At 51.7% G+C, this 12,013-nt stretch overlaps 1 protein-coding gene across 1 annotated transcript in view; it reads right to left on the reverse strand.

Moving 5' to 3' along the window:
- Positions 1–12,013, reverse strand: part of Sdk2 (sidekick cell adhesion molecule 2) — a 295,345-nt gene that overhangs the window by 48,341 nt on the left and 234,991 nt on the right. Inside the window, exons 22-28 of the mRNA XM_005350680.2 lie at positions 9,575–9,696; positions 9,144–9,253; positions 8,908–9,058; positions 5,285–5,522; positions 3,862–3,977; positions 3,042–3,231; positions 1,401–1,499 (exon numbers count right to left, since the gene is read on the reverse strand). Coding sequence (XP_005350737.1) covers positions 1,401–1,499; positions 3,042–3,231; positions 3,862–3,977; positions 5,285–5,522; positions 8,908–9,058; positions 9,144–9,253; positions 9,575–9,696 — 1,026 coding nt within the window. The remainder of the gene's footprint in view (positions 1–1,400; positions 1,500–3,041; positions 3,232–3,861; positions 3,978–5,284; positions 5,523–8,907; positions 9,059–9,143; positions 9,254–9,574; positions 9,697–12,013) is intronic.

The raw sequence follows: 12,013 nt of genomic DNA on the forward strand, positions 1-12,013 counted from the left end.
GTGCGCCACCACCGCCCGGCTTATTATTATTATTATTATTATTATTATTATTATTATTATTATTATGTCAAGGTCTACTTGCTAGGCTGTCTAGGCTGGCCTAGAACTCCTCAAGCTTTTGTGTATGTGTGTGTGTGTGTGTGTGTGTGTGTGTGTGTGTGTGTATGTGCGCGCGTGTATGTTGAGGGAATCTAGCTTGATCAAAGTTTACTGGATGGAAAGCTGGAAGAAGACCGGCAGAGGCACTGGGAAGGATAAAGACAATGCGTAGTTCTTAGGAGAGCTGAACTTTGACCTTGCTCTCCTGCAGATACTGTGACGAGCTCAAAGTTCCAGCAGGGAAACAAGACTGCTGGCCAGCATTCCTCGACAGCTCTTCACCTAGGAGGCAGGCCGCTGGGAGTCCCTGCGAGCGATTGTCTTGACGACATTAGCTGATTTGGGAAGACCTAGCCTGATGGTAGACATGACCATCCTGTGGGTGGGGGAGGGCCAGCGGTGTCCGAGCACGCACTGGTTTTATTGCTCTGCTCTTGACAGTGGATGGGATGTCACTAGCGCCTTGAGTTTCTCCTGCTGTGACGTCCCTGCCAATGAGGGGCTCTATCCTGGAACTGGGAGTCAGATAAATCCTCTCTCTCGTCAGTTGCCTTTGCTAGGGCATTTTATTACCACCTAGCTGGGTTAGAACTTGCTATATTGACCAATCTGGTCTCAAAGTTGCAGTGCAACCCCTGCCTTTCCCTCTTTCGAGCTGGCATTACACAATGGGCATCATCACTTTTGGGTCTTCAGACTTCATTAATATCTTTTTTTTGAGATGATGTGCTGGTTTGAGTGAGAAATGTCTCCAGTAAGCTCAGGTATTTGGGCACTCGACCCTCAAGTGGTGACACTAGGGATGTTTCGGAGGCGAGGCCTTGCTGGAGGAAGTACATCACTTAGGGGTAGACTTCGAGGTTACACAGACTCGCTCTACTTCTAGCTCGCTCGCTCTGATTTGTGATTTCTGTTAAAGATGTGATCTCTCCGCTTCCTGCTTTTGGCTGTCACTATGCCTGCCACTCACTGCCCTGCCTCCCCCCCCAGGATGGACTTTTTCTCCCTCTGGAACCATATGCCTAAATAAACTCGGCTTTGGGTCACGCCGTTCTGTAATAATAACAGGGCCTCGTGTAGCCCAGGCTGGCCTCAAGTTTGCTGGCATCAAAGGACAGCCCTCCTGCCTCTGTCTCTCAAGTGCTGCGGTTACAGGTGTGACCACCACGACTGGATTGTGAGATCCTATGCCTCAGGGGCCGAGGACACCTCTCAGGTCTATCCTCTCTCCGTTTCCTTTACCAATCAATCCACTCCCTCTTTCCTTCCTAGGGAGGGCACAGGAAAGGGTGCAGACTTACCCAGGATGATCCCATTGGGGGCCGCGGGGGGCTGCCAGATGAGCCGCACGGACGTGGTTCTCACCTCCGGAAACAGGATGCCCATGGGTGGGCCTGGGACTGGAGGAGGCAGAAGGGAGAAGGTGAGGCTGCTGCTCCATCCCAAACCCAGTCCAGGACCAGCTGGGCACTGAGGGAGGGCAATCCCTTGGCTCAGTGGGTTTGCGTATAGTATATATCTCTGAGCAAAGGATCACAAAACAGTGTCTATCCTCAGGCTAATTTTACAGGCTAGAAGGTGAGATGAGGTGTATGTACTCCTCAAATAGGCTTTGGTGATTTGGCGAGGAACCCAAGGCTCTGACTTCCTTGGGTTCTACGTGTCCATGCATGTGTGGCGTTCTTGGTTTTCTAAGTTGTATTTGTTTTTAAATCTGTGCTGGAGGGCTGGAGAGATGGCTCAAGTGGTTAAGAGCATTGCCTGCTCTTCCAAAGGTCCTGAGTCCAATTCCCAGCAACCACATGGTGGCTCACAACCATCTGTAATGAGGTCTGGTGCCCTCTTCTGGCCTGCAGATATACACACAGACAGAACATTGTATACATAATAAATAAATATTTAAAAAAAAATCTGTGCTGGAATGACCATGGGGCCTCAGTCAGGGCATCACCCATTCACCCAGGGCCTTGCAGACCTCAGCCTGGCCTGTGCTGTGGAAGGCCCGACTGAGGCATCTTCCGTCTCCTGAGGTAGCTGTGGCAGATAGGAAAGTGCTCTTCTCGAGCCTATAGGAATCCTCTCTCCATACCCGGCTCTGGGAGCCTGGCATTTAAAAGTTCAGGGGGGCCCAAGGGTACTCCCAGACTCTGAGTGGGCTTGTGTGGGCTTGTTCTCCAGATCTAGCTCCTGTGTGCCCTGGGGATAGTCAAGGGAACATTGTTTGGGGGTTGCGGCTGGAGCGTGAGGGTGAAATGAGGACAGTGAGAAGGACCTAGTGACGGAGGAGGGGGACCTCTTCCTGTGACACTCCGTTCCAGCCCAGAATGTCAAGGAGATGAGATGTGTAAACTCAGACTTGGCCTTCTAGGTCATTATGTGGGTCTATTTGTCAAGGCAGGAGGATAGAACATATTTAATTTAACAGCTCATTAGCTTGATTTATAGTTAGAATATACAGACATACGGTGCTGGGGCTTCCTTCCGCACTTGTCTGGGCCTCGCAAATGTTTGTGGTGGGCAGGCCATTTGACTGCGTGCAGGAGAATGGAGGGATAGAGGCCTGTGTCAGCCTGAGGCTGGAGAATTCTGCAGAATGCGGAGCGTTGCTGGTGTCAGTCTTTTGCAAACAGGAAGGAGGCTCATGCCTGGAATTAAGACTTTTTCTCTCATAGACTTTGCTCAAGGCAAGTAGATCTGCCCCGGGTAAAACAAAATAAAAACCAACACCAATTTTTTGTTCAAGCTACTTGCCCTACAGAAGGACCATGAGCTATCCGATGGTCTTTCCCTCATTTTCCCCTACTGGCTAGGAATAGCATCCTCTTGCAGTGGGTATGGAAAATGACCCTGTTTTCCATAGGAGGAGTCTGAGACTGGGGATCCCGGTGGTGCAGGGTATGAGGAGGGGTGGACCCTTGGGGTTCACTGGGATGGAAATTTACCGTCATCTAGTGTCCGCTCCAGGATGGGAGGGTGGCTAGGGCTGCCGTCACCGATGCGTGTGAAGGCCAGAACCTGAACCTCGTAGAGCACATACTTGCCCAGGCCTGTGAGCTGAGCACTGCGAGACGAGTTGCCTTCTACCAGCCAGAACCGGGGCTGGGAGTCCGAGTCCTTCTCCTTGTACCTCACCTGCCATCACCAACACAGATGAGGGTCTTAGCACTGGTCTGGTCTTGCCAGTCTCTGTCTGGATTCCTTTCCAGGATTGGACAGGGGATGGGGCAGGCACACTGGGCTCCTTTGAGGGGCTTGACCCCAAAGGATCAGTTGCAAAACTGCTATTGTTTTTGGAAGGTTTAAGACACAAGGGGAGACTCAGCTGTACAGCTAGAAGTCCCTGTAGGCCCACAAGGGAGTAGGGACAGAGATGTGATATTATCCCATGATTCTTCCCTTTCAGGCCAGGGCTAGGCCACATGATCACATGGCCACATAGCCCAGAACAATTTGGAAAGGAATTTTAGAAGATCATAGAGACTGGACTGGATTCCTACGGCTGAAAATAAGATTTGGGGCCCCCAGCTCAGCCTCCTGGAAGAAGGGAACAGTTTGAAGGACCCTGTCACTCACTGGATGTCTCTTTATCCCCAAAGGAGGACTTCCTGGTTGCTATGGTGACTGCTGGATGGGAAGCTAGACAGATACACCATGCCTTCTCTGTGAGGCAGAGATCCAGAGGAAAGAAGACAAGGACAGGATACCTTGGATGGGGAACCTGGGGAAGATGGTGTAATAAGCTCCATTGACCCCAAGATTTACCTTGTAGCCCAGGACAAGGCCGTTGCGATCTGCCTCCGGGACCTCGCTCCAGCGAACCAGCATGCTGCTAGAGGTGGTGGCCAGTGCTGACACGTTCGTGGGGCCAGAGGATGGGACTGTGGGAGCGAGGGGTGAAGAGGAGGAATAAGGACTCAAGGATGGCCCTACAGTGGTGGGAAGTAGAGCAGGATGTGGGGCCACCCCAGGAGCCAGCTCCATGTCACCAGCTCCGTGAGAGAAAAGACAGCACATGTGGACCACAGCTGCAAAGGACCCTACGATGGTTTGGGGATGCTGCAGATGCAGTTTCTGGGGTCAGCTTTTCCCCTCCTTTTTCTTTTCTGGGGAATCTGAGGTGTGAGACAGGGTCTCATGTACTGGCTTTGAATTCACTATGCTGCCAGGAACGATCCTGAACTTCTGATCCTCCTGCCTCGACCTCCCAAGTGCTGGGATTATAGGTTCCAATGGGCATGTCTAGTTTACGCTGGGGATGCAGTCTAGGAATTGGTAGGCAAACAAGCACGCTGCCAGCTGAATTGCATCCTCAGCCCTGCCCTCCTCATTTTTGTCTGCTCAGACTAACTTTTTAAAATTAATTATTATTGTGTATGTCTGCGGTGTGTGTGTGTGTGCATGCCACAGTGTGTATTTGGAGGACACCACTGTAGCGTTAGCTGATTCTCCTTTTGCCATCATATGTATTCCTGAATCAAACTCAAGTCACCAGGCTTGTATGACAAGTGACTCTACTGGCTGAGCCATCTTGTTGTCTACCTTCACCTGGTTTTGATATGAATTATCACTGTGTAGCTAGGCTGGCTTTGAACTCAGGAATTCAGCCTACCCTGCTTCCAGAATAACTTTGGATGACCTTGCATTTCCAGTCAGTGAAGGAGGGCAAAGCTGGGGGATCAGGGAGGCCAGAAGGCACACCTGTCAGTTAAAGCGTGTCAAGGAAAGCACACACACACAGACACATACACAGACAGACAGACACACATATACACACAAATACACACACAACCCCATAGGGCAGTGAACCACAAATTGAACAAATAAGGGTTGCCTGTGGATCGGGGTTCATAGTCTAGGAATGATAACACCTTCCTAGACTCCTAGGAGGTTTCATTTCTGGAACGTTCTGAGCTCAAACCCTTCCGTTGGGTGTTGGGGTTAAAGCTGGGTGTCGGGGCAGTGGGGCGGGGTGGGTTGTTTGGAAGCTAGTACTGCCTCACTGCCCCACTGACTCCCCCAGAGTGGAGCCTACCACAGGGAAGGGTAATACTGGAGGACCAAGGGGTATGGCAGGGTGCTCTGCCATGGGTGGAACACAGTGCTATCGATAGCTGCCTAAGCTGTCTGTAGAAATGGGTGCAGCGTGGCCTGCTCTTGGGCGGTCTCAAAAGAAGGGCAGTGGTACCTGACTCCCTGGTTCTGCCCACCACCGCCTGGCTCCAGGGCCCACTCCCGATGGCATTGAAGGCCTGGACTTGGACGCGGTACTCCGTCCACTCCTCCAGGTCCTCAATGGTGTATTCCCGCTCCACTCGATCTTGTACCATGTGGCTCAGTGTCTTGCCGTGGCCGTCGGACCGGCTGTACTTGATCTTGTAGCCCACTGACTCAGGGTTGCCATTGTACTCCATTTCTGGGAGGGGCTGGGGAAAGCAGGGGCAGAGAGATGAGGAGCTAGGAGGGAGAGCCACCCGTTGAGCAGCCGGTGCCTCAAAGAGGTGCTATCCCTAAGCTGGGCTTGAGCTGGTAACACTGTTTCCATGTCCCTCTCCCCATTTGTCCCCTCTGGACTCCCACGAGAGGCAACACCTTTGTTCGTTGTGCACGTGGTTGACGTGGTTGACTCATGTCCTTGCCCCGAGGCTGGCCCTTTTCAGCACGCTCAAAACCTGTCCGCCCAGTGTGCTGAATAACCTGACCCTTTGGCTCTGGCCGTCTTCCTGTTTAGCCCCCTTACTCAGATTGTCAACACACACTTCGTTAATTGCCTACAACACCTGGTCTTTGCTCATGCTGCCCTTCAGAGGAGGGAGACCGGGGTGAAGGCATCTTCATGTGGACAGGATGCGGGTCACTGCCAGGAAATTCTGCAATCCAGCAAACCTCAGTCTCTCCTGCTGGATCTCATCTTTCTCTTACTGGTTAGGGTCTCACCAAGGAGAACAGACAGATTCTTTCCCTGGGTCACAGAGCTCAGTGAGAGGGGCTCTGCTTGCGGGTTCAAGGTAGGACGAATCTGGTGATGTTGGAGGTGGTGGAGGTGGGCCTTGAGCCTGAAGCAGATATCAGCTGAGAACCTGGCATCCACTCCTCGGAAACGGGTGTGTCTGCGGGCTTCTCTCTCCAATTTGCCTTCCCGGGATCCAAATGCCCACAGTCCTTAGTGTTCCACCTCCTAACCCACTTTATCCAATTCCTTCTAGCCTCCCCCTAGCCCACTCAGCCTTCTCTTGCCTCCATGTGCCTCTCCAGACACTTACTGACGTGAGCTAGAGATCATTAAGACGGAAATGGATGGGCCCAAGAGGCTGAGATGGGCCTGGCATGCGACTCCCCTACCAGCTAAGGGGAGGTAATGGGCCATGCACTGTTATGAGCCAAGTGGCTTCACAGCACGGCTGCTGATTTCCCGTCCCCCCGGAACCCCAGTCACCCACTCTCTAACTTTTATGTTTGGAAACCTTCAGAGACAATTAAGGAGTAAGTGGTGTGTGTGTGTGTGTGTGTGTGTGTGTGTGTGTGTGTGTGTGTGTGATCAGCTGGCGGGGCACAGGGAAGAGCTGAAGTTGAGGTCAGAAGAGGCTATATGTTCCACTTACACACTCACAGTGCCCTGGGCCACTGGGCTGGCCCCAGAGTGTTGTTCAGAGTCTGCCACCTGAAGAGGAGCCATAATTAATAACCCCTGTCCGTGGGGGACTTCTCACAGCCACCAGTTCCTTCTGGCACACCGCTCCACTCTGTAAGTGACAGCATGGCTCCCTGGTTCAGGGGTTTGTATCAGTTTACACAGCCAATGAGGGCTCTCTCTTTGAGCTACAGGGCTATGTGTTGAGAGGGGCCATGGGAGAGCCACTGAGCGGGCTCTTTCTTTGCAAGGCTTCTGGGTGTCTGTCCCAAGGAGGATAGGGTGGCAGATGCCACCCTTGCTTTCATTCACTCCACAGGTTTCTGGGACTGCTGCCTGGGACTCCCACTGAGGTGCACGGTGCCAGTGTGGCATGAGGGGCACCGCAGTGTTTGGTTCTGGCTGTGAGAGGACAATGTCCTTGCTCAGTGGCCTGTGTTGTGGATTTGGGGGCTCAGTCTCGTGCTGTTAACTCAGGGAACGGGGGAGGATCCTGGGGAGGTTATGTGACCTCCTTCTGCTTCAGTTTCTTTTTTTTTAATGATTTATTTAACTTTATTTTATGTGCATTGGTGTGAAGGTGTCAGATCTCATGGAACTGCATTTTCAGACATTTGTGACACCCTGCCATGTGGGTGCTGGGAATTGAACCCGGGTCCTCTGGAAGAGAAATCAGTGCTCTTAACCGCTGAGCCATATCTCCAGCCCCCCTGCTTCAGTTTCTTTCTATGCAAAATTGGGACCAGCCTTACGCTTCTGTTGTGGTTTAATGACAGCGTCTAAAGATAGGGTCTGAATAAAGTTCCTGTTCCGGAGGAAGCCACAGCACACCAGAAAGCTACTTCCTGCAGGTCACATTGTCGTGACCCTCCACGTCCAGCCCTGACCTGTGGGAGTGGCCCCTTCCCAGTCTCTACCCCAGCAGCAGGTGCCCATTTCCTAGCCATTTCTAAATCCTAGGTCCACTTTGTGGTTGCTGTGTGTCCACGGGCAAGCTCCTAACCTCTCTGAGCCTTAGTGTTCTTAGCTGTGAATTAGGACATGACTGCATCCTTCTCAATGTTCCTGGGAGGGGTCAACGGGGCAGGAAGTTTAAAACGCTTGGCATTTGGCAATACTTCTGGTAAACAGCATTTTATCCATCCTCCCAGCCGCCAGTGTGTGCAGGTACGCAAAGTGTGTGTGTGTGTGTGTGTGTGTGTGTGTGTGTGTGTGTGTGATTTCTCAGGAGTCACCTCATTTTGCTTTTTTATTTTATTTTATTTTGTTGTTTTTGAGACAGGGTCTCTCACTAGGTATCCATGGCTGGCCTGGAACTCCCTCAGACTCACAGAGACTCATCTACACCTTTAATCCTAGGGTTAAAGATCTGTGCCACCACAGGCAATTTTCATTGTTTATTTATTTGTTTGGGGCAGTCTCTCACTGGCCTAAGACTTGACAGTAAGGAGAGGCTGGTTGGCCATCGAGCCCCAGGGATCCTCCTGTCTCTGCCTCCCTAGCACTGAGACTGCTAGCACGTGCTAACATGCTTGACTTTTTTTTTAAAAATATTTATTTATTTATTATTTATACAGTATTCTGTCTACTTGTATGCCTGCAGGCCAGAAGAGGGCACCAGACCTCATTACAGATGGTTGTAAGCCACCATGTGGTTGCTGGGAATTGAACTCAGGACCTTTGGAAGAGCAGGCAGTGCTCTTAACCACTGAGCCATCTCTCCAGCCTAACATGCTTGACTTTTAAAGGTCGATGCTGGGGGTTGGAACTCAGATCCTCACGCCTGGAACTAGCTCTTGTAGACCAGGCTGGCTCGAACTCACAGAGATCTGCCTGCTTCTGCCTCCCAAGTGCTGGATTAAAGGCATGTGCCACCAACATCCAGCACAACAAGCTCTTTGTAACTGGGTTATCTCCCCAACTCATACAGAGAATCTTATAGCTCTTTCCTCTCCTTTTGCCACAGTGAACTACTGGGCACCTTCCAGGTTAGTAAGGAAGAAATTTAAAATTATCAAAAAGTACAAACCACACCATAACAGCAGCACCCCTTCAACCCAAAGTAAAGAGAAAGAATTATAGATATTCAGTCAGTGACCTCTTGGAGGTCACCACATTGCAACAGTCCTGTGGGGACAGTCCTGTGAACAGCCCATCCCACTGCCCCGAGGGAGCCTCACCATCCATCGGAGCCACAAGCTGGTCTCACTGGCTGTGCGTAGAGTCACATTGGCCGGGGCCATGTCTGGGGGAGCCTGGAGGGTCTGGATCTTCCTGGAAGGTTGACTGGGCGGGCTGGTGCCGACAATATTCACTTGGCGCATGCGGAAGCTGGGGTGGGGTAGAAGGAATGAGCAAGGTATGGAGGGGGTTGCCACCCCCCCCCCGCCCCCGTCCCTTCCCACCTGTGCCTTACCTGTAGTAGGTGAAGGGGTTAAGGTCCGGGACCTCCATGGAGCGTGCATCAGGCTCGTTGCTGAGTTGGTAGATCAGCAACCATTCCTCTCCCTCCCCGATCACGCCCACCTGGAGAAGGGAACCTAAGGCCTGTCCAACTTGCTGTGCTTGAGTGGGATGCTCTGGCTCCCCAACTCCCTAGCAGGCATCATTCCCACCCAGGGAAGGTCTTAGTCTGAAAGCCACAACTGAGTGCAGGGTGGCTTGGGTTCTTCCTGCATTAGCGCCTCACAGCAGGCTGGGTGAACGCATTTTTAGGCCTGAATCCAAGACCAGCTGATAGACCAGATACCCGTAGCTTCAGTGGTTCCCCCCACCCCTTACAGGATCTTCGCAGGGCCACCTGAGGCCACCTGGGGAGGAGTCTGGGTCCCCTCTAGCAGGCTTTACCTGAGCTTCCACTACCCAGCGGGAGATGGATGTCTTCCCGTCGTAGCCAGGCCTGAACTGCAAAGTTACGGATCGTGGACCGATGTTGGAAATGCCCAGGTTGGTGGGTGCCCCCGGGAGCTCTGGGAAGAAAGAGTAGGGTAAACAAAGTAAGAGGGTGGCCCCCTGGGAACAGGGCTCTGCAACAGGGAGGAATGGGAACAGTTGGCTTTTCTTGGAGGCATTTCAGGAGAAGCCCAGCCACGGCCTATCTGTGACACGGATTCTGTCTTACAGGTGCCGCATTCCTGTTGGGAGGCTGGGGCAGATCTGAGGGCACAGACTGCCTGGAGTTATGTGTGCCAGGGGCTTCCCTCGGAATGTTTGGCAATAAGCAAAGTGCCCACAAAGCTGCACAAATCAAGCTAGGCTCAGCATAAGCATTTGGATCAGAATTGTCTCCGTCCGCACGATGCTGCAGCCCTTCATATCCTGTGATGCCTGGGGAGGCGAGAAGGGCTGGGGCTGGGGCAGGCAGGAGGCAGCTTCTCTTTTCCAGCCAGGAGCTCAGGAGTTCTTGGGGCTCAGGAGGGACAGAAAGAGTACAGATTCTGCAGTGCATTTGAAGCTAGCCTTGGCTACATAGTGAGCCCAGGCCAATCGAGGCTATAGTGTGAGCCCCTGTATCAAAAACCCAACCAACCAACAAATGAAACAAATGAACAAAAGCACAAACCATCCACACACGTCAGTTTGAATCTAACTCTCCCACCCCCTTCCACTACAGACTGTATCTTTGATTGACAGGGTTTAGGATCACCATGGAGACAAGCCTCCATGCATGTGAGTGAGTTTCTAGGTTGGGTGGGGTAGGGGGTGAAGGGGGTGGCTGGAAGACCCGCCCTAACTGCAGGTGGCATCGCTCCATAGGCTGAGGTCCTGGGCTGAGGTAAAAATAAAACAATCAATCAAACAAACAAACAACCCCCCAAAACAGAGAGATGGAGCTGAGCACCAGCGCCATATGTCATGTCACCCCCGACCCCCCAGCTCCCAGATGCTATGTCACCTGCTATGAGCTCTTCCTGAAGTGACTTTCACTGCATGACAGTTGAACCCTTGAGCTGTGAGCCAAAATAGACCCTTTCTCCTTTAAGTTGTGTTAGTCAGGAGTCCTGTCACAGTTTCAAGGGGAGCTACTGACATAGCAATCTACCTCCCTCTTTATGTCCCAGAATAATGGTGACAGTCATGACCACATATGGTAGGGAGAGCTGCCCTGAGGAGGCATAGAAAGCCAGGGACTCAGGCCTGGGAAGTCCCACACAGATATCTACTAGTATTACTGATATATGTCGTCACAGGGGACTGAAGGAGCCTGACGTGTCTTGGCCACCTCAGTAGGTAGGTCCAGGTCATCTGGGTGGGTCATGCAGGCACAGTCTTTCTGACCTGCATAGGACCTCATGGTGATCTGGTACAACCTTGTATGTGTACAAATGGGGAAACTGAGGCCTGAAGATGATGCCTGATTTGTTTAGTGTTTGTATCTGGGGCTGAGATTATTCCCATCTTGTTCTACCACCCCACCGCCTGTTGACAAGTTGCAGTCCAGTGTGGGTAGCAAGAATTATCCCTTAGCATTGCTGTCTGGCAGGGAGTCTGTCTGCTATGGGGTGAGGAGTGCAGGGATTGAGAAGGTGGAGTCCTCCTAGTCCATCTATTGCGCTCAGGGCTGTGGGGAGGACAGTGAGCCACACAGTTCTTCACCTAGGACTCAAGGTCATGGCATCCAAGTCTACTCAGGGGAGGACCCTGGGCTCATAGAATCAAGCAAAGTAGAGAACCCTGTAGAAGGAATATCAACATTACCTCAAGACTGAGCCCCTTCAAGGGTAGGAATCATGGTCACACTAGTAATCCTAGAACTGGGAAGTCTGAGACAGGAGTACTACAAACTTTGAGGTCAGTATGGGTTGCATGGTGAGATTTTGTCCATAAAATAGACAGGAACCTTGGTGCACCGTCTGATGCTTGTAACGCCAGTTACTCAGGAGGCTACAGAATGGGACTCCTGTGAGTTCAATGCCAGCCTACACTACAGAATGAGACCCTGTATAAAAAAATACCAACCAGCTACCTGCCAACCAATCCCCAGCCAACCAATCACCAACCAACTACCAACAAACCAACCAACCACCAACAAACTACCAACCACCAACCAACTAACCTCTAATCCATTAATCAACCACCAACCCACTCATCAACCAACCACCAACCCACCAATTAATCCAGCAAACTACTAACCAATCAGCAACCAACCAACCTACCAATCAACCAACTAACCACCAACCAACCAACAACAAACCAACCAATCAATCAGCAACCAACCAACCAACCAACCAACCAACCACCAATCAATCAATCACCAACCAACCAATCAATCAGCAACCAACCAAC

The sequence above is a fragment of the Microtus ochrogaster genome, chromosome 7 (genome assembly GCF_000317375.1).
Source record: "Microtus ochrogaster isolate Prairie Vole_2 chromosome 7, MicOch1.0, whole genome shotgun sequence".
NCBI classification, from domain to species: Eukaryota; Metazoa; Chordata; class Mammalia; order Rodentia; family Cricetidae; genus Microtus; species Microtus ochrogaster.